This window comes from Myzus persicae, unplaced genomic scaffold (genome assembly GCF_001856785.1).
Source record: "Myzus persicae strain clone G006 unplaced genomic scaffold, MPER_G0061.0, whole genome shotgun sequence".
Taxonomy (NCBI): Eukaryota; Metazoa; Arthropoda; class Insecta; order Hemiptera; family Aphididae; genus Myzus; species Myzus persicae.
The window spans coordinates 262,317-287,116 of NW_019102926.1; the positions used below are offsets into that span (position 1 = coordinate 262,317).

The following is a 24,800-nucleotide window of genomic DNA, read 5'->3' on the forward strand; positions in this document are numbered from 1 at the left end:
TTATATTATACAAGTGAAAAAATAAATAAATAAGAATATTTATCGGTTTACTCATATCAATTAAAAATGTTATTCTTTCAATTAATAATCTATGGAAAAAATAAAAGTTATTAATATTTAATGTCTTAAAACTAATTTCAATTTATTTAAGATTTTTTAAAACTATATTACTTTACATTTTAAATATTTATTATATTTATTATAAATAGAACAATTTATAAAAAAAAATAACTAAATATTAAAAATTAAATAATCACAGATAAATAATTATTCTTATTTTTAAAAATAATGGGTGGAATAGGTAAATTTTTTTTTTTTTTTAATTTCAAGGAGAGCGCCCTCGGCGACATAGGCCATTGGGTTTTTTTGTGTTGTATAGGTTTGTATTGTAGGTTTTTTGGGACGGTAGGGGGGAACACGTGTGTGTTTGATTTGGCAGAATTTTGAATGGGGCATCCGTTGGTTTCTGCCATGCCCCGGGGGTGGGGGATGGCAGCACTTGTTCTCCGGTCACCGTGACTTGTCCGGAGAAAAATGCCGCCCGGTGGCCGAGGATCGAACCGCGACCGCAGCGGACGCGTCAGACCACTCGGTCACCTCGTCCCCCGGAATAGGTAAATTATAGCGTGATAGTTACTGGAAATATCAAAAGTACCAAATACTCATATTTTATTTTATACAAATTTTTATAGCAAATAATAATGTATTTAGTATTAACTTTTATACTTGCTTCATTATACTAGATGTTATATAATATTTAAAACAGTGAAATAGGTTTGTATTTTTATTGATAATAAATTCTAATTTCAACAAAATAATTAAAAAATATTATAATTAATATTATTGTTTGAAACGTAGTAAGTAATTCAACTGTAATTATTGTTGAAAACATATACCATATAATTTAAATTGGAACATACTACCTATTGTTAGCTGCATGTTACCCATTTAATTTTACTAGTTGTATAGTTTTTTTTTGTTAGTATAATTCGTGTAATTTGTATTTGATAATTATTTCACCGTAAAAGAAAAATCCAGTTTTGAAGACAAGTTTGGTGTACAGAAACAATTCGTTACGATATCTGCCATCTTATGCGCGTTTACGGGATTTCATTATGTCAATTTGTGAAGAGATAGAAGAAATGTCGTCAAATTTGATACGTATTGAACATTCCTTGTACGAAGGTTATCAAACAGATAGATTTTTGGAAGTAATTATGTATTAATATTATTTCTCATCAACCAAACTAAAATGGTTAATTCTAATTCCGGTAGTGCTGTAAAAAAACTACTTACTACTTATACTACTTATAATCGTTGACTGAATTCTCGCTGGTTCCTCGAAACTCTTTTTGAATAAAAACAGTAATTAATTATAGTTTTCATAACTCAGGTGGATTTAGATTGTGACATTATTTGTGAAAATATTAAAAATCTAAGAATATACTTGGATAATTGTTGGGAACAGAGAAAAGATTTTAAAGAAAATGTTGTAAGATACCTTTATTTAGTAAACGGAAAAGCCAAAAAAGAAGAGGAAATATTTTTATCCAAAAGTCATACTTTCGAAGAATGTAAAAATGCTATAATTAAATATCATGACATTTCTTCCGCTATATTGGCTGACATACTCCCAACAGCAAATATAGGGGCATTTCAAATTGATTTCTCTGAAATTATCAATATCTTCTACAAACAAGCAAATACACTTAAGAACAACATTATCGTTCATATGAAGTCAGCCTACTCAGCTATTGAAAAAAAGTATAGAATTCAAATTTAAATACTGAGGAATATGTTATATTAAAATAGGACCTAATTTAACCTAAACCTAGTCATAATATTAAAATTATTTTTCATTAATTATTTTAGATTAAATGAACAATATTCATATTTTGTTGACGTAATATTAACACCACCAGAAAATACCGATGAACTAATAAAACTAATCAGCTTTATCGCTGACGTAAGAGACAATATATTACCTAAGCTAATGAAACAAACAATCGAAGTGTTATCATGCGAAATATTTTTGATGGATTTCATAGAATTTACAAAGGAAGAGCTGAAACAAAAGACTAGTACATTCCGTTGGGTCAAATACGTTAACGATACTATTTCTATGAGTTCTATAATGATTACAAAAAAAACAAAAGAATTTAAAGAAGTTTTACAGGATCGTATTGAAAAGTTCAATATCGACCTGAACATCTATAAATCTGAATTGGACGAGTTTCGGAAATTGGGGGACATAAATGATATAAAGATATATGCGGAGAAATCTCAAAACTTAGATGATAAATTAAACGAAGCTTTGGAGACAATTGATGAATTCAACAAACAAGAAAAATACTTTCAGATGGAAGAAAGTGCATATCCAATTCGAAAATTCGTAAATATACCTTTATTGCTCGCAAACGATAATTGTTGTACGAATAATTTATTTTAGCAACAAATGTGTATTTAAGGTTGCAGATTCTTTAGCGCCGTACAAACTGCTTTATGATAACTGTTCAGAGTTTATCGTAAATTATGAAAAATGGATGAATGCTACCATCGGAACATACGACCCAGAGCAGATCGATCAAAATGTAACCAACTACTATCGTAACATAACAAAACTAGAACGAACATTCATGAAAACCCCTGCCCCATTGGCTATTGCAATTAAAGTAATATTATGAACATCATATTGTATAATATAGACAATGATTCGTTTTTTTTACAAATAAGAACGATCCTGGTAGTTCGTAGGTATCCCTTTAGTTTTGACAGCAATCAGTGTTCGTGTGTTATAGTTACAAGGTCGCACACAAATTGTTCGTCATACGTTGGTCCACTAGTCCAAGTGCTCGGTTTATTTAATCATTACAATATAAAATGTAAAAATATTATATCAAATTTTATAACTTTGGTTAAAACAAACTTAAGTTTCAATTGGTTAGTCATCCAATGAATACATCATTCTTAATAAACAATAATAACTATACTACAAATCCTACTAATATTATTTAATAGATAAAAAATAATTTATAGGTATGCGCAATGACTTTATGAATCTTTTGAGTTATTTAAGTGAATTTTTACACCGATAACTAACATAAAATATCGACACAAACCTACTATTTTTAGTTTGAAATAAAAAAATGAGGTGGCGGTTTTATTCTGTGGAATATTGCGCTATATCAAGTAAATTATTTATATAATTATATTGAATGGGAAGATATTTCATACAATTGATCTAACGCAATCATAACGCTTTATTTTAATATTTATATAAGACTTCATTAGAATTGGATTCAATAGTAAAAAATATTGTATTTATATAAAAACCAATAACTCCTATTTTCGTCAGTAGTTAAGGGTTTTTTTTTAACAATATATATATTACATTATATTATATCATAAGAAATGTAGTAATTTAAAAGTAAAAAATACCTAGTTTAAATCAGTTTAAGAATGTTAATCAAAGTTTTATTTAATTTAATTTTAACTCTAACAGATGTCCATGAAGGGCGTACCTACAATATTGTATTTTTATCTAATACTGACGAAAGTCAAAGTTAGTTTTAAACATACTCAGAAGTCAGAAACGTACTATGTTACTTTGCTCATTGAAAGTTTAACCTAACATAAAATATTTAAATCTCATCAGACATAAATCATTACAAGTAAATAATCATAAAAATGTTTGGTACAATCGTACTTATTGTCTCATAAACGTTAGTATCTCATTTAAACGATAAAAACAACAAACATATCATTACGGTAAATCAAATAAATATTATTTATTTTGTATTTTACTATTGAGTTACATAAACATCAACAAACTAATTTTTATATAATAAACATACAATTAAACAATATATGTATTTTAATGGTAAATATTAAACATGATTACTATTAAATATAATGTGTATTCAGGTGCGGTCGTTGATCGAAACATTTAAAAAAAGAATCCCGGAAGTATTGACATTGGGCAATTTAGGTCTTAAACGACGTCACTGGGAAGACATTTCCAATGTAGTCGGTTTTGTAATGTACCCCGATCAAAATCTAACGTTGGCAAAAGTTTTAAATCTCAATCTCGGTAAATTTGTACCTGAATTTGAAATAATCAGTGATGGAGCTTCTAAAGAAAATAATTTGGATAAGAGGCTAAATACTATGGTGGAGGAATGGAAAGATTTAAACTTTACCATATTAGACTACAAGTATAATATACATAATTTAAAAACGTAATAGTTGTATGGCAAAAGTAATTTTATTTTATGTTATAGAGATTCAGGAACATATATTTTATCGGGCATTGATGATGTACAATTATTGCTAGATGATCACATATTAAAAACAACTACGATGAAATCGTCTCCATTTATTAAACCTTTTGAAAACAAATTACTGTATTTCATTTTAATTTACATCATTGAATAGTGTACATTAATTGATTTTTCATTTTTATACCAGAGAATGGGAAGCTCAAATAATTACTTTGAATGAAATAATAGAGTTGTTGGTCAAAGTTCAAATGACATGGATGTACTTAGAATCAATTTTTTTGTCTCCAGATATACAGAGACAGATGCCAGACGAATCTCAAAAGTTTAACGCAGTTGATAAGGTAAAAAACATTGTCAATTATTTATTATTATTTGCTTAAAGCATACATTTTGAGTATAAATTATATACTCATTTCAACATATATTTTTTTCGTTATTTGTGAGATTTAGAGGTTTGCATTTGTATCCCTCAGACACTATTTATGTTTTACAAATTTGTTATAAAATTCTTTAATATTGATCATCTTGAATTACCTAAGTAATTTAAAACTACTGTTTGATATTCGTATTAAAGAAAAAAAAGATCAATATTTAATAATAATATTTAAATCAAAATGTACATTTTTTGCTAGCGTTTCTGAATCCTCGCAAAAATCTGAGATGGCAATCATGTTTTCTTTATAGTATATTAAAATATCAATAAAGTTTTAATTTGAAATGATCACATTTATTTTTTAGATATGGAGAGACATGATGAAAGATATTAAAAAATCAATGAATATTTTACAAACAGTTAATATAGAAAACATCTTGCAAAATTTAAAAAAAGGTTATATGCTTTTGGATTTGGTGCAAAAAGGCTTAAATAATTATTTGGAAACCAAACGACTGTATTTTACAAGGTTGTTTTTTTTATCAAATGACGAACTTCTTGAAATCATATCAGAAACCAAAGACCCGAAGAGAGTGCAGCCACATTTAAAAAAATGTTTCGAAGGAATAGCTACACTTATTTTTACTGAAAAACTAGATGTTATATCTATGGTATCTAGTGAAGCAGAAATCGTAAATTTATCGATAACAATTAATACAGCAAAAGCTAGAGGTCAAGTTGAGAGATGGCTATTAGACTTGGAACTATCGATGAAGACTACTGTACGTGCAGTAATTGGAAAGGCTTTGATAGCTTATCAGAATACCATCAGACATGAATGGGTAGTGCAATGGCCCGGACAAGCAGTCTTAGCTGTTTCGTGTACATATTGGACTGTCGAGATGACACAAGCAATTAAACAACATCCTGATGGTCTTTCAGTATATTTAAATAAATGTAATAGGCAGATCGATAAAATTGTGACATTGGTTCGAGGTGTATTATCAGTTCAAACGCGATTAACATTAGGTATAAGGTTTTATTCGACTGTAACTTATAAGTGATCTCTAAATAAATCATATACACTAAAACAGGAGCCTTGATTGTAATCGACGTTCATGCAAGAGATGTTGTTGATGACTTGGCAAGCAAAAATATTCATAAAACAAATGATTTTGGATGGATTAGCCAATTGCGATATTATTGGACGGTAAATAAAAATATATGCAGACAATAAGTTGGTCTCAAAAATGTTTTTTTTTAGGAAGACAATTTATTCACCTCAATGATCAATGCATCATTGAATTATGGTTACGAATATCTAGGTAATTCGGCAAGATTAGTTATTACTCCACTCACTGACCGTTGTTATCGAACACTGTTTTGTGCTCTTCAATTAAATTTGGGCGGTGCGCCTGAAGGGCCAGCTGGAACCGGCAAAACAGAAACTACCAAAGACTTGGCAAAAGCGATTGCTAAACAATGTGTCGTTTTCAATTGCTCAGATAGTATGGACTACATTGGTCTTGGGAAATTTTTCAAAGTTATTTAATTTTAATTCTGCTGACGTCTTAATATCGTTCTAACAGGAGTTTTTTATTTATAGGGTTTATTGTCATGTGGTGCATGGGCATGTTTTGATGAATTTAATCGCATAGATTTAGAAGTTTTATCAGTAGTCGCACAACAAATATTGACTATTCAACGAGGTATACAGGCTGGGTTGATGAAAATATTTTTTGAAGGTTCAAATTTAACATTAGATAATACTTGCGCTATATTTATAACTATGAATCCTGGTTATGCTGGGCGTTCAGAGCTACCGGATAATTTGAAAGTAATTAACAAATATAAACCATAATATTAAAATGATTAAGATTTTTTTTTTAAGGTGATATTTATAATATTTTTTTCGAATACATGTATCTATTATTTTTAAAACATTATGTCTTAATGTTCTATCAAAAACTGTTTTAATACATTTAAATACAATTTTTTTTTCAGGCTTTATTTCGTTCAGTAGCGATGATGGTACCCGATTATGCTTTGATATCTGAAATAGTTTTGTATTCTCAAGGCTTTAGCTTAGCTCGTTCGCTGTCGGTAAAAATTGTAGCAACGTATAAATTATGTTCCGAACAGCTTTCGTCGCAAAACCATTATGACTATGGTTAAAACACATATACAATGTACATAACACAAATTCATAATTACACGAGATTCATTCTTCACAGGAATGAGAGCGGTTAAAACTGTGCTGACAGCAGCCGGTAATCTAAAACTGAAATACCCCGAAGAAGATGAAAATATACTCATGTTGCGTTCTATCAACGACGTTAATTTACCAAAGTTTCTTAAACATGATATCCCGCTGTTTAAAGTAATATGGGCTTTTCCACACATGATACAATTACCTGTTGAAGATTCACATAATTAATGATAATAACATTGGTGATCGCTCTTGCTCATAGGGATTAACTTCAGATTTGTTTCCTGGGATTGAATTGCCAACACCAGATTATAAAATTCTGAACGCTGCAATAGAAGAGCAATGTAAAATAATGAATTTACAGTGTACGTTGTTCTTTGTTGAAAAAATTCAACAAATCTATGAAATGATGATCGTTAGACATGGATTTATGATTGTGGGTTTGCCGTTTAGTGGTAAAACATCAGCCTATAAAGTACTCAGTGGTGCTTTGAAAATAATTGAAACTAAAGTAAGGATAATCATATTAATCGTTTTAACCTTCAGTTATTTTCTTTTTTAATCTGACATATTGGTAAACTAATATCAACAAATAATAGCCCTTTCTCCATTATGCCAGTCAATATATATATATTATGATGACGCACCGAACGAAAGTATAAAGATCCAAGAGCAAAGACGCTTTCCACATGCTCGACTTCTTGAGTCTTGACTAACATATCTAATTATTTGAATATTTTAACACGACCTGTAAGCCATTAATCATCAATTATAATCATGAAGTTGGACCAGTATACACCAGTTTTTTTGCACGGTTGACATAAACCTGCTCAAATGTTCAGATATTTAAATAACAATTAATAGGAATTCAAACTTCAAATAAAACTTTCTAAAATGTTAGTGCACTACTACTCTATTTCTATAACTATATAATCCCCAATTGCTTAAAAGTAATACATTTTTTTTCGATAGTTGAATGCACCAACATATTCAAAACAACATTCTATTTTAGAAATTAAAAATGTATATCAATGACTAAAAAACCACAATAACGACAATATTAGTGAAAAATAATAAAACGATTAGATACGCACATAATCATTCCATAATAATAAAAAATTAAAATTAACTTTTGTCAAAACTTTCACAGATTATGAATAGTTGATCTTCTGATCCTATAAATAAATCGCTCAACCATTCTCTTAAAACACTATAACAAATATTGTTCGGACCAGGCGCAGATCCAGAGGGTGGGCCCGCCCCCCCCCCCCCCAAAATAAAATTTTCAAGAACAATAATTTTAATTTTGAATATTGGCATTCAAGTTGTTATTTTAGAATTTTGACTACGAACTTCGGACCATATTATATCTCATGCAATTTGATATTTTCATATTATAAATCAAACTGATAAATACCCATTTTAGCAAAATAAATCATCTGTATCTTCTAAATATTTTATTTTGATATTTTACTCTACTAAATATTATATTATGTTGTTAAATTTTTTGTCTGAGTAAAAAATCCCACTAAAAAAGTAAATACATTAAATTTGGTAACAAAAGTGATTTTAAAGGTATTGAATTAATTGATTATAAGTTATAGAAGATAAATGTATTGTTATTTATACCGATATTTCATGTGAAGTAAATAAAATAGCAAGAGAAAAAATGATTTTAAGAAACTAGTTACAATGACAAAAACAAATGGATAAACATAAAAATATAATTTCATATTTTTCAATTCATATCTTATTAAACGATGTAGAACTCTTACATCAATATGAAACATATTATACTATCTTGTAATAATTTATTTTTATTTTAATAAAAGAAATTAATGAATGAACACAAAGTTGAAATTATGGTAATAAACCCTAAGTCTATAACATTGGGCCAACTTTATGGTCAATTTGATCTAACATCACACGAATGGTCGGACGGAATCTTAGCTGTCGGGTTCAGAAAATTTGCTTCTTCAACTAATCTTAATAGAAAGTGGTTGATCTTTGATGGTCCAGTAGATGCCATTTGGATTGAAAGTATGAATACCGTATTGGACGATAACAAAAAATTATGTTTAATATCAGGAGAAATTATACAACTTGCAAACACAACTAATTTGATCTTTGAGCCTATGGACTTAGATGTTGCATCGCCCGCCACGGTAATTGAATGATACCGATTTGAATTTACTAAGATTTTCAATATTTTTAGCATAACTATTAACATATTATATTCTGTTGTTTAAGGTTTCAAGGTGTGGCATGATTTACATGGAACCAGTTTCATTAGGCTGGGAGTGTTTAGTGACTTCGTGGATAAATCAATTGTCTCCTTACTTACCCACGAAACATAAAGAGACATTACATAAGCATATCATACGTTTCACTCGGTCAATATTGTTCATGTTAAGACGTTGTAATATTAACGTATACCTACAACATATTATATAATAGAATAAGAAAAGAACTGTTTGTAATTTCAATTAATTTTACTATAGGAAGTGTTTCCAACTAGTGATATGAACTTGGTTAGATCACTAACAAATATTTGCGATACCTATTTAAAACCATACGATGATGAAGAACATTTAAAAACAATCTCACAGACTGATATGAGATCACAATTAGAAGTATATTATAATTTAATATTTTTTTTTTGTTTCCAAACTAATATAATGACTATTATTGTATCTAACTTTATTTTTCTACAGTGCATATGTTTCTTTTCTTGTATATGGTCAATGGGAGCTACATTGGATATAAAGAGCAGAATTAAATTCAATCTCCTGTTTCGAGCATTGTTAGAAAACAAATTTCCTAAAAAAGTCGCTTATGCATTAAACATACCACTTGAACTATGTCCGTCACCAAATAAACCATATACGAATGTAATTCCCAAAGATGGCTTGGTTTTTGACTACAGATATGTTCTAAATAAAAAAGGTAAAGGAGAATGGAAACTATGGACAGATTATATAGACTATGAACCACCGATACCGCAAGACATTCCATTCAATGAAATTATAGTTCCAACAGTAGATACAATAAGAAACCATGCACTAATGTCATTGTTGTTAGAAAATAATAAGCCGATACTGATGGTAGGTAAAACTGGAACGGGAAAATCGGCTTACACTATGGTATGATGGAATTCTCGTGTCCCTGTAGCTATCATATTAAAAAAAAATTTTATACTTTTTCTATTACAGAATTACATTTTTACGAAAATTGATAAAGAATTTAACAGCTCGTCGTGTATTAATTTTTCCGCGCAGACTTCGTCAAATATTACACAGGACATAATAATGAGCAAACTTGTTAAGAGAAGACGCGGTGTGTTTGGTCCTCCGACCGGTACTAAGTGCATAATATTTATCGATGATTTGAGTATGCCATTAAAGGAGTACTATGGTGCTCAGCCGCCTATTGAGCTGCTGCGCCAATGCATGGACAAATTCCCATGGTACGACCGTAAAGAATTGGAGGCAATACACCTTCAAGACGTTCTAATATTATGTGCGATGGGTCCTCCGTCGTCAGGGAATACCGTGACTCCTAGGTTTAGTCGTCATTTTAACATAATCGTGACAAACACATTCGACGATATTACAATGGTTTCAATTTTTAGCAAAATTTTATTTTGGCATTTAAAAAACAAGTTTAGTAGTTTAAAAAAAAATACGTTATAATTGTTTTTATAACTAATTTTTAACTATCGTACAGAGGTTTTGGCAGAAAATTTGATTCTTCTGTTGATCAGTTAGTTAATTCAACATTAGAGGTACATAAAAAGAGCATTGGATATTTAATGCCAACTCCAGCTAAATCACATTACTTATTCAATTTAAGAGATTTCTCCAAAGTCATACAAGTAAATATTTTCCAAACATAGTTTAATAATATTATTAGATATAAAATATTTATTTTAGAATAATATTATGAGTATTAATTGTTATATTTGAATAACTTAAGCAAAACGTTTTGAATAAATACTATATAAGTAAAATTTGCATCCTAATTTACATTCCCAGAAATGTTTATGCATATTTGTATGATTAATGTAAGGATGATTATATTTAAATGAAAGGTATCAATCATTTTTATTTTCAATTTGTTACAATTTATTTTTTATTAGGGAATTATGTTTTCTGTTCCTGATACTATTACCGATGTAATTTCCATGAAACGTCTTTGGGTACATGAAATACTTAGAGTATACTATGACCGTTTAGTAGATGAATCTGATCGTGATTGGTTTTTCGATAATTTACGTTTTGTCTGTAAAGAATTTCTAGACGAAGACATAAATCAAATGTTCATTCATCTTATCGCAACGGAAAGCAAAATAGTAATTATGTTTTATTTTTTTTCAATTAACAAATAAGAAAATTAAACTATTATTTTTTTTATAAATAATTAGGTAACTCAAGATGAGTTGCGTCAGTTAATTTATTGTGACTTCTCTAATCCACATTCTCAAGATAGAAATTATAAAGAAATACGTGATTTAGACAGTCTTCGATTGACAGTTGAAGAATTCCTCAATGAATTCAATCAAATGAGCAAAAAACCTATGCATTTAGTGCTTTTTAGATTCGCTCTAGAACATTTATCCCGAATTTGTCGTATCATGAATCAGCCACGAGGGCATGCTTTACTTATTGGTTTGGGAGGATCAGGTCGCCAGTCGTTAACAAGACTAGCTGCACATATTTCACAATACGAACTATTTCAGGTATTGAAAACAATAATTAAGTTCTTCTTCTTCGTTGAAATATCATACTGTTGTACTTAGATAAAATTGACTCGCTTATATGGAGTAAATGAATGGCATGAAGATTTGAAAAACATATTTAAACAAGCTACTGTAGCGTTTGACCAAAATGTTATATTTTTGTTTACGGATTCAGAAGTAAATAAATTACAATAAAATATAATACGGATATATATATTTATGATTGTGATATAGATAAAAAATGAAGGAATGGTTGAAGATATAAATAATTTACTAAATTCAGGAGAAGTACCTAATCTATTTGTAATGGACGAAAAAATAGAGATCTGTGATAAAATGCGTGAACTAGATAAACAACGTGATAAAACTTTACAAGTAATTAATGATTATAAGACATTAAATAATAAATGTATAGTGAAAATTCTACGTCCAATTAGACTGATGGTAGTTTAACTGGATTGTTTAATTTATTTATTCAAACTGTAAGAGACCAACTGCACGTATCGTTAGCATTTAGTCCAATTGGCAATGGCCTTAGAACAAGGATAAGACAATTTCCATCACTTGTGCAATGTTGTACTATTGATTGGTTTCAAGTAAGCAAAAAAGTTTGCTATAGTGTTGTTTATAAGTGTCTTATTATTTTTGTCATAATATATACCTTGGCTATTCATATCAAAATAATATTCAGATGTTCCTTTGAAAATGTTATTGTTTATACTTATATCTAATACCGTACTTATATGCATACAAATTATTTATTTCATCTTAGACTTGGCCATCGGATGCTTTAATCGCTGTGGCTAAAAGTTTTTTAAGTGACGTTGAACTAACAGATCATGAACGCAATGTCAGTATTAAAATGTGTCAACAATTTCATATAACAACTATAAATCTGTCTGTCGAGTTTAATGCTAAATTACAACGAAAAACTTATGTAACGCCAACTTCTTACTTAGAAATGATTAACACTTTTAAAGATGTTTTAAGTAAAAAACGACTGTAAGTTAATAGTCTTAAAATAATATTATAGTAATATATAATGTATCATTTCATAACAGAGAAATAATAACTGCAAAACGTCGGTACGAAGTTGGATTAGAAAGATTGCAGAATGCAGCTGATGATATAGAAATTTTGCAAAAAGAACTGAAATATTTAGAGCCTGAAATTATAGCTGCTTCTAAAAAGGTAAAAATAATCATGCAGAAAATAGCAAAGGAAAATATAGAAATATCGAAAGTGAAACAAAACATTGAAATAGATGAAGAAAAGGCACAGATAACTGCAGCTGAAGCACAAGAAATAAAGGACGAGTGTGAAGCTCACATGGAAGCTGCAAAACCTGTATTGAACGCTGCTCTTGCTGCATTAAATACGTTGACTCCTGGTGATATAACATTCGTAAAATCCATGAAAAATCCTCCTAACGGGGTTAAATTGGTCATGGAAACTATATGCATTATAAAGGAAGTAAAACCTGTTAAAGTTCCTGACCCGTTAACTGGAAAAATGGTGGAAGATTATTGGGGACCTTCGAAAAAATTACTTAACGACATGAAGTTTCTCGAACATCTCATTAATTTCGATAAGGATAATATACCAAGTGCAGTAATGAAAGTTATCAATGAAAAGTATCTTACAAATCCAGATTTCGAACCAAGACTAATTAAAAAAGCTTCGACTGCTGCAGAAGGCTTATGCAAATGGGTAACAGCAATGTCTAGTTATGACAAAGTGGCAAAAGAGATAAGACCAAAAAGAATTGCTCTAGCTGAAGCAGAATCTATGTATAACAGTGCGATGGATGAACTTAAAGAAAAACGTTCTCAGCTTAAGGAGGTTGAAATGAAACTAAAGCTCGTCCAAGAAAACCTTGAAGAAAATGAACGAAAAATGGCAAAGTTACAAGATAATGCTAATGAAGTACAGACAAAAATGATACGAGCTGAAGATTTAATAGGTGGATTAGGAGGGGAAAAACAACGATGGGGGCAAATGGCTATGGATCTCGGTGAAAGATATTTAAACCTTACAGGTGTATTGACATAATCCCAAAAAGCTCAACCAGTATAAAAATAAAAAAATATGTTCCATTTCAGGTGACTTGTTAATAAGTTCTGGTATTATTGCATACTTAGGTCCATTCACAATGGACTTCAGAAGCAATCAAATCAAAGATTGGGTGAAAGAAATCCTCGAAAATGAAATTGTATGTTCTAAAGATTTTCAATTAAGTGCAATACTTGGACAGCCTGTTGTAATCAGAGCTTGGAATGTAGCTGGGTTACCAACGGATTTATTTTCAATAGATAATGGCATTATTGTGATGTAAAAAAACTACATAATTTGATTCAAGCAAATAAATTTAAACTCATAAGTGTCCTTAATTTCTAATTATTTTTCTTCAGGAATGCAAGACGGTCGGCTTTAATGATTGATCCGCAAGGACAGGCAAATAAATGGATTAAGACAATGGAAATGGAAAACTCTTTAAACACAATACGCTTCAGTTCACCCAACTATATTACTGTCTTGGAGCATGCCATCACCAGTGGCCAACCAGTATATGATATAATACACTTCTTCTTCACTTTTCACCATTCTTTCTGCACTTTTCACATCATTATTTAATTTTTTTAACTCTGTGCCCCAAACTTTCTGCCATTTTTTAAACTGAATTTACTTCCTAAGTATTATTTTCTGTGCCCAATCTTCCCATAACCACATGTCTTTATTCTGCAGCTTATTTAGTTTGTATAACTACCTTTACCATTACCAACAGTATCAACTGCCACAGTTTTAATAACATTTGATGTGCTCCTCCAAAATTATTTTATACTCCGTCTATCCCCTATCTCATTTCTGTCTTCAAAACCATAACCACCATGTATCCTCTCATTCTCTGTCCTATCACTTCCTCAATGTCCATTCATGTCACCAATTATTACAATATAGTCATTTGCTGGTATTCTTCTCACTATCTCAACATTTCATCCATATTTAAACAAACTCCTTTTTAAAAACTCCACACTTCCTACTTTTCGAGTATAAAATAAAATTACTACATTTAGCACCTTGTTATAGTAGGTATAAAATATATCATACCATTAAAAAAATATTTCAATATCAAATATATTTCAGGTTTTATTAGAAAACATTTATGAAGAATTAGATCCTATATTAGACCCTATATTATTAAATCAAATATTCTTAACGGGTGGAACTTACTGCCTAACATTAGGCGATACCATCATTGAATATAACCACAATTTCAGGTATCCCTATTTTGTATTCATTTTTTTAATATAAATATACATGACTTTTTTTAATAATGTTACCTATGTCTTTTAAGGTTTTATATAACAACTAAACTGAAAAACCCACATTACTTACCAGAAGTAGCTGTAAAAGTGGTGTTATTGAATTTTATGATAACACCTATTGGGCTAGAAGATCAGTTACTAGGTGAAGTAGTAGCTAAAGATAGACCTGATTTAGAAACTGTAAAGAATGAATTGATCATCCAGGGTGCTAAAAATGCCAAGTAAGCAATTCAAATCTTGTATATTATTAAATTTGACAATCAATCAAAACAAATTTTTCACAGCAATGTATAAGGTCCATGTATTATAATATTTAACACTGTATAAAAATTTGTCTAAGTAATTTATAAAACGGCCAGAAATATTTAAGACTCTGAAAGAAAAGGACACTTCATTACTACTTTTATTTTTCTATAAACTATTAAATATTTAAAATAACATAATTCAGTGCGATTTGTGATCAACTTTCTATTTAAATATTTTATGCACAAAGCTTTTTAAATTTAAAAATTGTCCAAAATTAAAAGATTAACCAGATCATAAGCATACCAATTTACTAAGTTCTAAGATCAAACTTATAAAACTACATTAATACATCGTATATATTATACTTAAAAAAAAACATTTTTTTTTAGATCCTTAAAAGATATTGAAGATAAAATATTGGAAGTCCTGAGTTCAACTGAAGGAAATATTTTGGAGGATGAAGATGCTGTAACCATATTAAGTTCTTCAAAAATTTTAGCAAACGAAATAAAAGAAAAACAAGCAGAGTCTGAGATCACTGAACGAATAATAGATAGAACTAGGCAACAATACCGTATTGTTGCCACACATTCAACGAAATTATTTTTCACTATTGATACGTTGGCAAATATTGACCCCATGTATCAATATTCTCTAGCGTGGTTTATACATTTATTCAGTGTAGCCATCAAAAATAGCCCTAAGCGTATAAACATCGAAGAGCGAACATATGAATTAATTAAATATTTTACATATTCCTTGTATGTTAACATATGCAGAAGTTTATTTGAAAAAGTAATTTTTACGGATATCTTAATATTTTAGTTTTACAACCAAAATATATACAAGCAAATTAAATATCATAAAATGGTCATGTTTAAACTAATATAGTTTAATTATAACAGTATAATTAAAACATTTCATAACTTAATAATCTAAAATGTATTGATTATAAAATTAATATATTTTTTTTTCATAAAGGTATACAATTTAATTGTTGTCACATAAATACCATATTAAAATATTTAATGCATCAAATTGTGTTTAAGATATTATATCTTTAATACATCATATTTCATATTGTTTTAATAATCATTAATTATTATTAGGACAAGCTATTACTATCGTTGATTATGGCTATTAATTTATCTGAAGAATTTGACTCGGATGAATGGATATTCTTCCTCACAGGTGGAATTGGTTTAGATAATCCGTTCAAAAATCAGATCAGTTGGTTACCAAATAAAAGCTGGGACGAATTATGTAGACTTGAAAATCTTCCAAAGTTCAAGGTTATATTTTATTAAATCTTATTTTAAATAATACCTGAATATATTTTTTTTAAATAAATTGCACTGAAAAAATGAACATTATTTTAAAGAACATAAAAGTGGATTTCGAAACTAACACGAATGAATGGAAAGAAATTTATGATTCGTTAGAACCGCATTTGGCAACTTTTCCTGATCCATGGGATAAACATCTAAACTATTTTCAAAAATGTCTCATATTACGTTTACTTCGATATGATAAAATTGTACCAGCTGTTCAATATTTCGTTGCTTGTAAGATTATTATTATTACCAATCATGGATGCTAAATGGTTTTCTAATTATCTGATATAATTTACATATTTTATAACAGACGAATCAGTATTGGATCATAAATTCACAGTTCCCCTGCCATTTGATTTATCAACAATTTTTAATGACTCCAATTGTTTGACTCCATTAGTTTTTGTTTTGACTCCTGGAGCAGATCCAACAGCAATGTTGTTAAAATTTTCAGAGAAACTGGTATTTTCAATACATATTTTATAAACGTGATGAAATGTATTATAGTTTTCCATTTTTTACTCAGGGATTTGCAACCCGTTTATCGGCTTTATCATTAGGTCAGGGGCAAGGGCCAATTGCCTCAAGACTTATTACCGAAGCTACAAGAATGGGTAACTGGGTGTTGTTACAAAATTGTCATTTAGCTAAAAGTTGGATGTCACAACTTGAAATGGTAATTGTTTTAACTTAATTAATCAAAATTAACTGCTGTCTAGTAAACTATTATTTTCATTGAATTTAATTATTTAAAAAGCAAAAAACATATTGACAAAAATAATAATTGGTTGTTAATACTAGTAATTACTACTTCAATTTAAAGTACATTATTAATATTCTAATACTTGTAAAAGGATTTTTTTTTAGCAAAGTTATGTATTATTATGTAAAATATTAATAGTAATATTATAAAAAATAACTTTTTTGTCATTTTATAAATTATTTACATATCTTAGATTCTAAGTAGAGTTACGAATAAAATAGAACATAAAACATATTATTTGACTGGAAAAGTTGTTTTATTTTATTAGATATGCGAAAGCTTCACTAGTGAGCACACTCATCCCGAGTTTAGACTTTGGTTGACGTCATATCCCGTAGAGTACTTTCCTGTATCGGTCTTACAAAATAGTATAAAAATAACAAATGAACCTCCAAAAGGACTTCGAGCCAACATTTACAGGTATTACCGTATTTATATTTTATTAAATTGATTTAATAAATATCATAATTTACTATCTACCTTTCGGAGTAGATCGTTTACAAGTGACCCTATTGTAAATGAGGAATTCTTTGAAGGCTGTAAGCAAGGCAGTAATTTCAAGAAGATGCTTTTCGGGCTGTGCTTCTTCCATGCTCTAATACAAGAGCGGCGTCATTTTGGTCCAATCGGGTGGAATCGGCCATACGAATTCAACGAGACCGACCTCAGAATTAGCGTCGTTCAGTTACAAAACTTCCTTAATGAATATTCAAAGATTCAATTTGAAGCATTGCGTTATTTAACTGGTGAATGCAACTACGGCGGGCGTGTGACCGATGACTGGGACCGAAGGTGTCTAGTTACGTTTCTAAACAAGTTCTATACGCAAGAAATTGTCAAATACAAGAATTATAAATTTGACAAATCTGGTAAATTTAAGAAAATAATTTATATATTTCACTTGTTGTCTCGCTCAACTCATTATCATTCGCAATCAGGAATTTACTATTGCCCAAATTTGAAAAAATACGATCAATTCGTGGATTACATTCAAGAACTACCTTCAATCACTAGACCAAGCATATTTGGTATGAACGAAAACGCAGATCTCATTAAAGAACAACAAGAAACTGACATTCTTCTTACTTCTGTGCTTAGTACTCAAGTATGTACAATGTACATTATACATCAATAGTATCCATCATGTAATTTGCAAACATTCAATATTGATCATAGCAAAAATAATTATCAGAAAAATATTTTTACAACAGTTTGTTATTAACTATTAAATACTTCAATTTCAAATGGTGGGTGGGTGTCCTGGTTATAAATTGTTGTTTAATTTTTATCTTTGTGTTCTTGTAGATAAGAAGGTAGTAGGTACTTAATACAACATCATAATTTATGGATGTAACAGTTTTCCTCCAAATTGACCCTCACCCTTTATTACCAATCACCATGACCTTTTTTCACCAAAAGTTGCAGTTCGATTTCCACCTAATAAATTAACAAATTATTAAAAATATATTTTGAGAACCCCTGAACTTAAATCTGTTGTATCCCGCGTTATTAATATTATTATGATTATTTCATTGCGGAATTATCTGTGGATAATTGCCGGGTTATTAACTTTTGTTCGCTGTCAGTCTGAACCTGTCAGTTTTTGGTAGAAATCGGAATATAACCTTTGACCAAAAACGGTGATGGTAATAACATAACGAGGATCATTTTGGTGGAAAATGGAAACCCCCATAATTGATAACACTTATTCGAAGTGGTACAAATAAATGCAGCAAGCATTATCTCAGTCAAAACAATTGTATTCCATAAGTCATAACTGTGTGTACTAAGTTATAAGTTATAATTATAATATTTTTAAAATAAATAAAAATAAAAAATTATTTACTCGCCTAATTCTTTAATATTTTTTTACCAAATTTAGGTTATTTAATCTCGAAATCTGTAATTATATTTTAATATTCTATATTATTACTATAGAAAATAATATAATATTATTATGAAAAAATGACCTATAAATACCACATATATTTAATCTTAAATTACTATACATGATAATTATAATATTATAATATTATTTATTTGTTAAACGCATACTATATCTAGAATATGGAAAGTTCAAAGGAAGGAAAAGGAGTATCGTCAGAAGAACTTATCATTATATTTGCTGTAGATGTTTTAAACAAACTTCCGATTCCTTTTGATACAGTCCTTGCATTAGAAAAATACCCTACTACCTACAATCAGTCTATGAACACAGTTTTGGTTCAAGAAATGGGACGATTCAATAACCTTTTGAGCGTAATAACTACTAGTCTAATTAATGTTCAAAAAGCTATCAAAGGTACGTTATAACGTTAATTAAATCAAAATTTAAAACGCATCTTTGGTACCTACTGAAAAATACTTAAATCAAATATTCTAACGATCTATTCATCTTAACGACTCATTTCTTATGATATTTACCAAACCATGATGTTTATATACATATACTCACGTCTTCTTTATTAATCAAGATAAATTTAATAATCTGCTCATAACAATATTTCTGTGAACACATCACACTCAACAAAAATTGGTATTATGAAACAACACAAAATACAATGAAAATGCTTACTCCAAAATTGCATGAGTAATAGTATGTGTGTAATTTTGTTATTAGGTCTAATATTAATATCTAATGAACTGGAAGAACTGTGTCAGAGCATCATAAATGGAAAAATTCCGACAACTTGGGCAAGAAATTCTTATCCGTCTTTAAAACCATTGGGCAGTTATGTAAAAGATTTCTTACAGAGAATGGCGTTTTTGCAAGTTAGAGCTTTCGTGTTGTATAAATCTGACTTCTTATCAATGAGTCAGTCGACCATATAAATTAGATAAAACAATTAATTTAAAACAAAGAACAAATAACACTGATCAGTCTAAAATATTACCTATGTCTAATAATTCTAATCTAAGTTTAAATATTTGAAAATGTTATAATTTAATATAATTAAACCTATTTACCTAAACACACGGTATAACTCTAAACCAATAACGGTCATAATAAATTTAATTAATTATATTACTTATATTTCATAAAATTTGAATAAAATAGGCACCTAATGTAGGTACTATTTGTTGCTATTACTTCTTGGATTCAACCGGACAGAAAAAGGACTCAATATACAAATATTTATACATCACATATTTTAACTTGGTAACTTTATTAACATGAATACAGGATACTATTAGCACTTGACAACCACATTGTCTAACAGTGCAACACAAATGCGTGTATGGTACGACCATTACATTTTACGGTGATAATAATATATAATTACTAATCACTATCATCATCATTTCATATCAATATATCACACATTACTCCTAATCACTCAGAATTGTGTATAGGTACCTAAATATACCTGGATACCGGCTATTATAGGTATAGGCAGCGGTTCTCATACTTTTTTGTTCGCGGAGCCCTTATGTGCCTAAAAAAAAAATTACGGAGCCCTCAAAATTCAGAAATGTCTATTTGAGAGAACGATAATTCATAGAAAATGATGTTGATTATAAAAAAATTTGTGGATTTATAAATAGTTTACAGTTTTAAGCTTTAAAATAATACATATTGGTACGGTCCAAATAAGAATGAATACAAGTATAAGAATTTAAAATGTAACTAAGAAATATAATAATAATTTAATAATTTGAATTTAATTAATACAGATAATATATGGGAGCCACGGAGCCCTAGATTACTCTCGAGGAGCCCCAGGGCTCCGCGGAACACAGTTTGAGAACCGCTGGGTATAGGCATACAATGTCTAAATGTCTAATACTACATTTACAGCCATTAGCTAAAAAAATTTACTTTACACAGTTTTAAAATAGGTACTATGTATAAATAACAAATTATAGTTGTTCATATTTCCATATTTTAAATATAGAATTATTATTATCATTATTATTATTATTATTATTTGTTATTATTCATTATTGTATTATTTAGAAATGGTACGATAACGATGCTCCAAAACTGTTCTGGCTGTCCGGATTTTATTTCACCCAAGCTTTTTTAACCGGAACGCAACAGAACTTTGCCAGAAAGTATAAAATACCGATCGATTTACTAACATTTGATTATAAAGTATGTCATCTTATATTGATAATATAATTACATTCTAAATAATATTTTAGAGTTATCGACGTGTAGCCAATGGTCGAAATGAGGGGAGGGGATACAATGGGATTTCACCCCTCCACTTTTTGTAATTCACATTTTCCATCCCTCCACTTATTTCGTCGAAAAGTAATGCAGCCCCCTTATTGTAATTATATGATGGAAAGCGGGCCATACCGTAAAGTTAAGCTTTCAATGCTTTATAAATCATGTATTTTTTTACGAAATTAAATATTTTCAACTATGTATACATAAAAAACTTAAGGTCTATAACTTTTAGTTGAAACTTAATTAAGGTTTTTTTTTTTGTAAAGAATATTGTGTTTTACATTTTTTTGGAAAAATAGTATGAGGATAATTGTTATACCAAAACACAGTTTATTAGATCTATTGGTAAATTATCAATTTGCATTGGACTTTAATTTATTTAATTTGTAAAGTGTAACAAAATATAAAACAAAATTTAAAAAAATCAAGCAGTATGTAGTAAAATATGTATATTTTTAACTTTGTTAGTTAAAAATGTACCTAAACAATATTTTTAAAATAAAATATCATCTTCACAAGAAAAATGGTTGAGAGATAGATCATTAATCCGTCTATGATTATAAACAAAATAAATTCAAAGATAATATATTTATCACAGCGAAATTAAAGTTGAAATACTGTTATAAGAAAACCCCAATAATTACAAAATATACATCAAGGTCCTATTTTATTTAGGATTTTCTGACAAATCAAAATTTGAAATGAATCGATGAAATGTATTATTTCGTGATTGGATTTTGGAAGTCTGAATTTATACTTAAATATAACGTTGATGAGTACGTTAGGGAAAATTCAGATGGTGTACTATAGTCCACAGTCGGCGGGAAAGATGCCAGATAATATCATCATAATAAGACAACTGTATAATAACATAACGTCAAACATTTTTAAAATAATGACTACCCGAGGGACCTATACATAGTGTATCACAGCTCATAAAAAAAATTGTTTAAAGAATAGCCACAGTTAAAAATAGCACAATAAAATAGTAAATAATAAAAAATAGTGTGCAAGACTAAAGCATAAACCCTAAATGAATAATGAAACAAACGTTATCTTATAAAACAAATAAATAAATTCTGGTTAGGTCGAACATTTTTTTGGTCAATTATAGCAGTTATATATTATAATATAATATATATACTGGTATATACTATAATTCAGCCATTCGTGAAAATATCTAACAAGTTAAAGGATATGATGCTCGTCCAGAAGTAATGGGGGAGGGCGCCAATTAAATAGTTTGATAATCATTTTGTTATTAATTAATAGGCACCTACGTAAAAAAATACAATTCTCAACTCCTGAGGGATGAGAATAACATCCACATATTTCTCCCTCCTCGAATAATACCTGCTCCATCCCGTTGCAGTCTTATAAGATAAAGATGCAAATAAATAAAGCGAATAATGATAACAATATATTATTATACTTCCGCAGATATTGAAGAAATCTGCAGCGACGGACGTCGAGCCCGTTGACGGGGTTTACGTGTACGGTCTGTACTTGGATGGGGCCCGGTGGAGCGACCGGAAGTCCGTTTTGAAAGAATCGAAACCAAAACAGCTGTTCTGCGCCATGCCGTTGATTCACTTGCTGCCGGCGATGAAATCCGTAGCGCAATCCGTCGCAATATACCTGTGTCCGATGTACAAGACAGCCGAGCGGAGGGGCACGCTGTCCACCACCGGTCATTCCACCAACTTCGTGATTGCCGTATCCATGCCCATCGACAAATCGCCCGATCACTGGATCATGAGAGGCGTCGCACTCCTCTGTCAGTTGTCCCAGTGACCCAGTCACTATATATACTATATATATACTTATCTATGGACCCAGTATTGTTGACGCCAACGAATTCACTACACAGTACCTACCACACTAATGACGTCCCTCGAGAACACACTAATAATTATATTACGATAAAATGTGTATTAATAACTAATATTTTGATAATATTAAAAGTTTTATGTTTTCATTCAATACAAACGAGTTATGTTATAGATTTCTAGTTTTACACATATTTCTATGTAACATTTGTTTTTGGTATGGCTGCAACTTTTTTCTCACGGATTTCGCGAGCCAAAATTTTGTAACGCTTTGTTAATTACTACAGAAACGCAAATCAAATTGTCTATGTATACTTAACAAAATCAAATATCAAGCAATGGCTTCAATACTCACTACCTACAATGAATTAAGTTTCATAATTTTTTTATCATAGAGTATTGACTCCTTTAGGCTGATATTATGTAATAGTTTATATCAAAAAATCATTTGCAGTGAAAAATACATTCTACATCATTATACGATTCCGTCGCCTTTCGACACTGACGCTATAGGCTATACCCAATGACCAGCTATGCGGTTATTAAATACAGTAAATAAATAATGGTATAAGTAGGTTTAAATTTCTAATGTAATGATAAATACAATATAATGTACAATGTACAATATATATGCACTGCCCACAGCGTATATATAATCGATATTCTACAATAAATAAGTAATGGTCTAAGACCAAGTTGATTTTTATTTTATATGGTCTATGGTGGTGAAATAAAAAAAATGACATTTTTGTAAATTTTACAAGTTAAGGAATAACTTTAAAATAACTTAAATTTGTCTATACCTACTATCCTACTAAATTAACAAGTTAAGACATTTTGCTCGACATTACTTATTTTTATTTATAGTACCTATCTTTTTTTGCAACTTATTTTATATGGTAGCATTATTTAACTATTTACTATATAGTTAATTAAAATATTTTGATTTAATTCTCTGTATAAGATCTTTCTAGAAGTTATGATACGTTTTTAAAAAAAATATTATAAAAATACAAATAATAGGATACCAAAAGGCTAAAATATAAACAAATAATATCATACAATTTCATATTACATATCAATGTAAATTCAGTTCTTACTCTATTTGTAATAATTGACCATCATATTTCATAGTTCTGATTTTCCTACCTATCTAAGTATAATATAGTGTATAGATTTTAATAATAAATTTGAGAATCTAATTATTTCGCACCAAAGGTACCAATTTATATAATACTCAAAATATATCAAATATTATTGTATAAATATCAATTATATGTGAAGTACAATTGTATATGTGTTATGTATATACATATATTATAATCAAACATAAAATTACAATTTATGTTATTTAATTAAGTTAAGCATTTTTTAGGTATAATTTTTTTTTTATAACTTTTTCTAAGTTCAATTTTTAACGAAATTCGTTTAAATCATAAAAAATGTCCAAATCATAAAGTATGGGTTAAAAAGGTTAAATATTGTAGCTTAAGAGGGCGTAACAATGGGATTTGTTGTCTCCGTC

At 29.2% G+C, this 24,800-nt stretch overlaps 1 protein-coding gene across 1 annotated transcript; it reads left to right on the top strand.

Moving 5' to 3' along the window:
• Positions 1-2,134: 2,134 nt before the first annotated feature.
• On the top strand, positions 2,135-23,327 carry LOC111033444 (dynein heavy chain 7, axonemal-like). The gene is made up of 41 exons (XM_022314179.1): positions 2,135-2,392; positions 2,469-2,672; positions 3,925-4,214; positions 4,281-4,403; positions 4,468-4,621; positions 5,019-5,682; positions 5,748-5,863; positions 5,918-6,196; positions 6,260-6,490; positions 6,658-6,823; positions 6,888-7,033; positions 7,125-7,373; positions 8,695-9,027; positions 9,113-9,292; positions 9,364-9,495; positions 9,577-10,005; positions 10,075-10,523; positions 10,589-10,736; positions 11,001-11,213; positions 11,286-11,600; positions 11,661-11,777; positions 11,835-11,975; positions 12,038-12,196; positions 12,373-12,602; positions 12,662-13,638; positions 13,703-13,931; positions 14,012-14,165; positions 14,745-14,878; positions 14,956-15,147; positions 15,562-15,967; positions 16,282-16,464; positions 16,554-16,737; positions 16,817-16,968; positions 17,033-17,182; positions 17,538-17,689; positions 17,762-18,138; positions 18,208-18,374; positions 19,334-19,571; positions 19,890-20,041; positions 21,228-21,365; positions 22,887-23,327. The coding sequence occupies exons 1-41, from the start codon at positions 2,135-2,137 to the stop codon at positions 23,238-23,240; spliced, it is 10,065 nt and encodes a 3,354-aa protein (XP_022169871.1). The 3' UTR covers positions 23,241-23,327.
• The last annotated feature ends 1,473 nt before the right edge of the window (positions 23,328-24,800 follow it).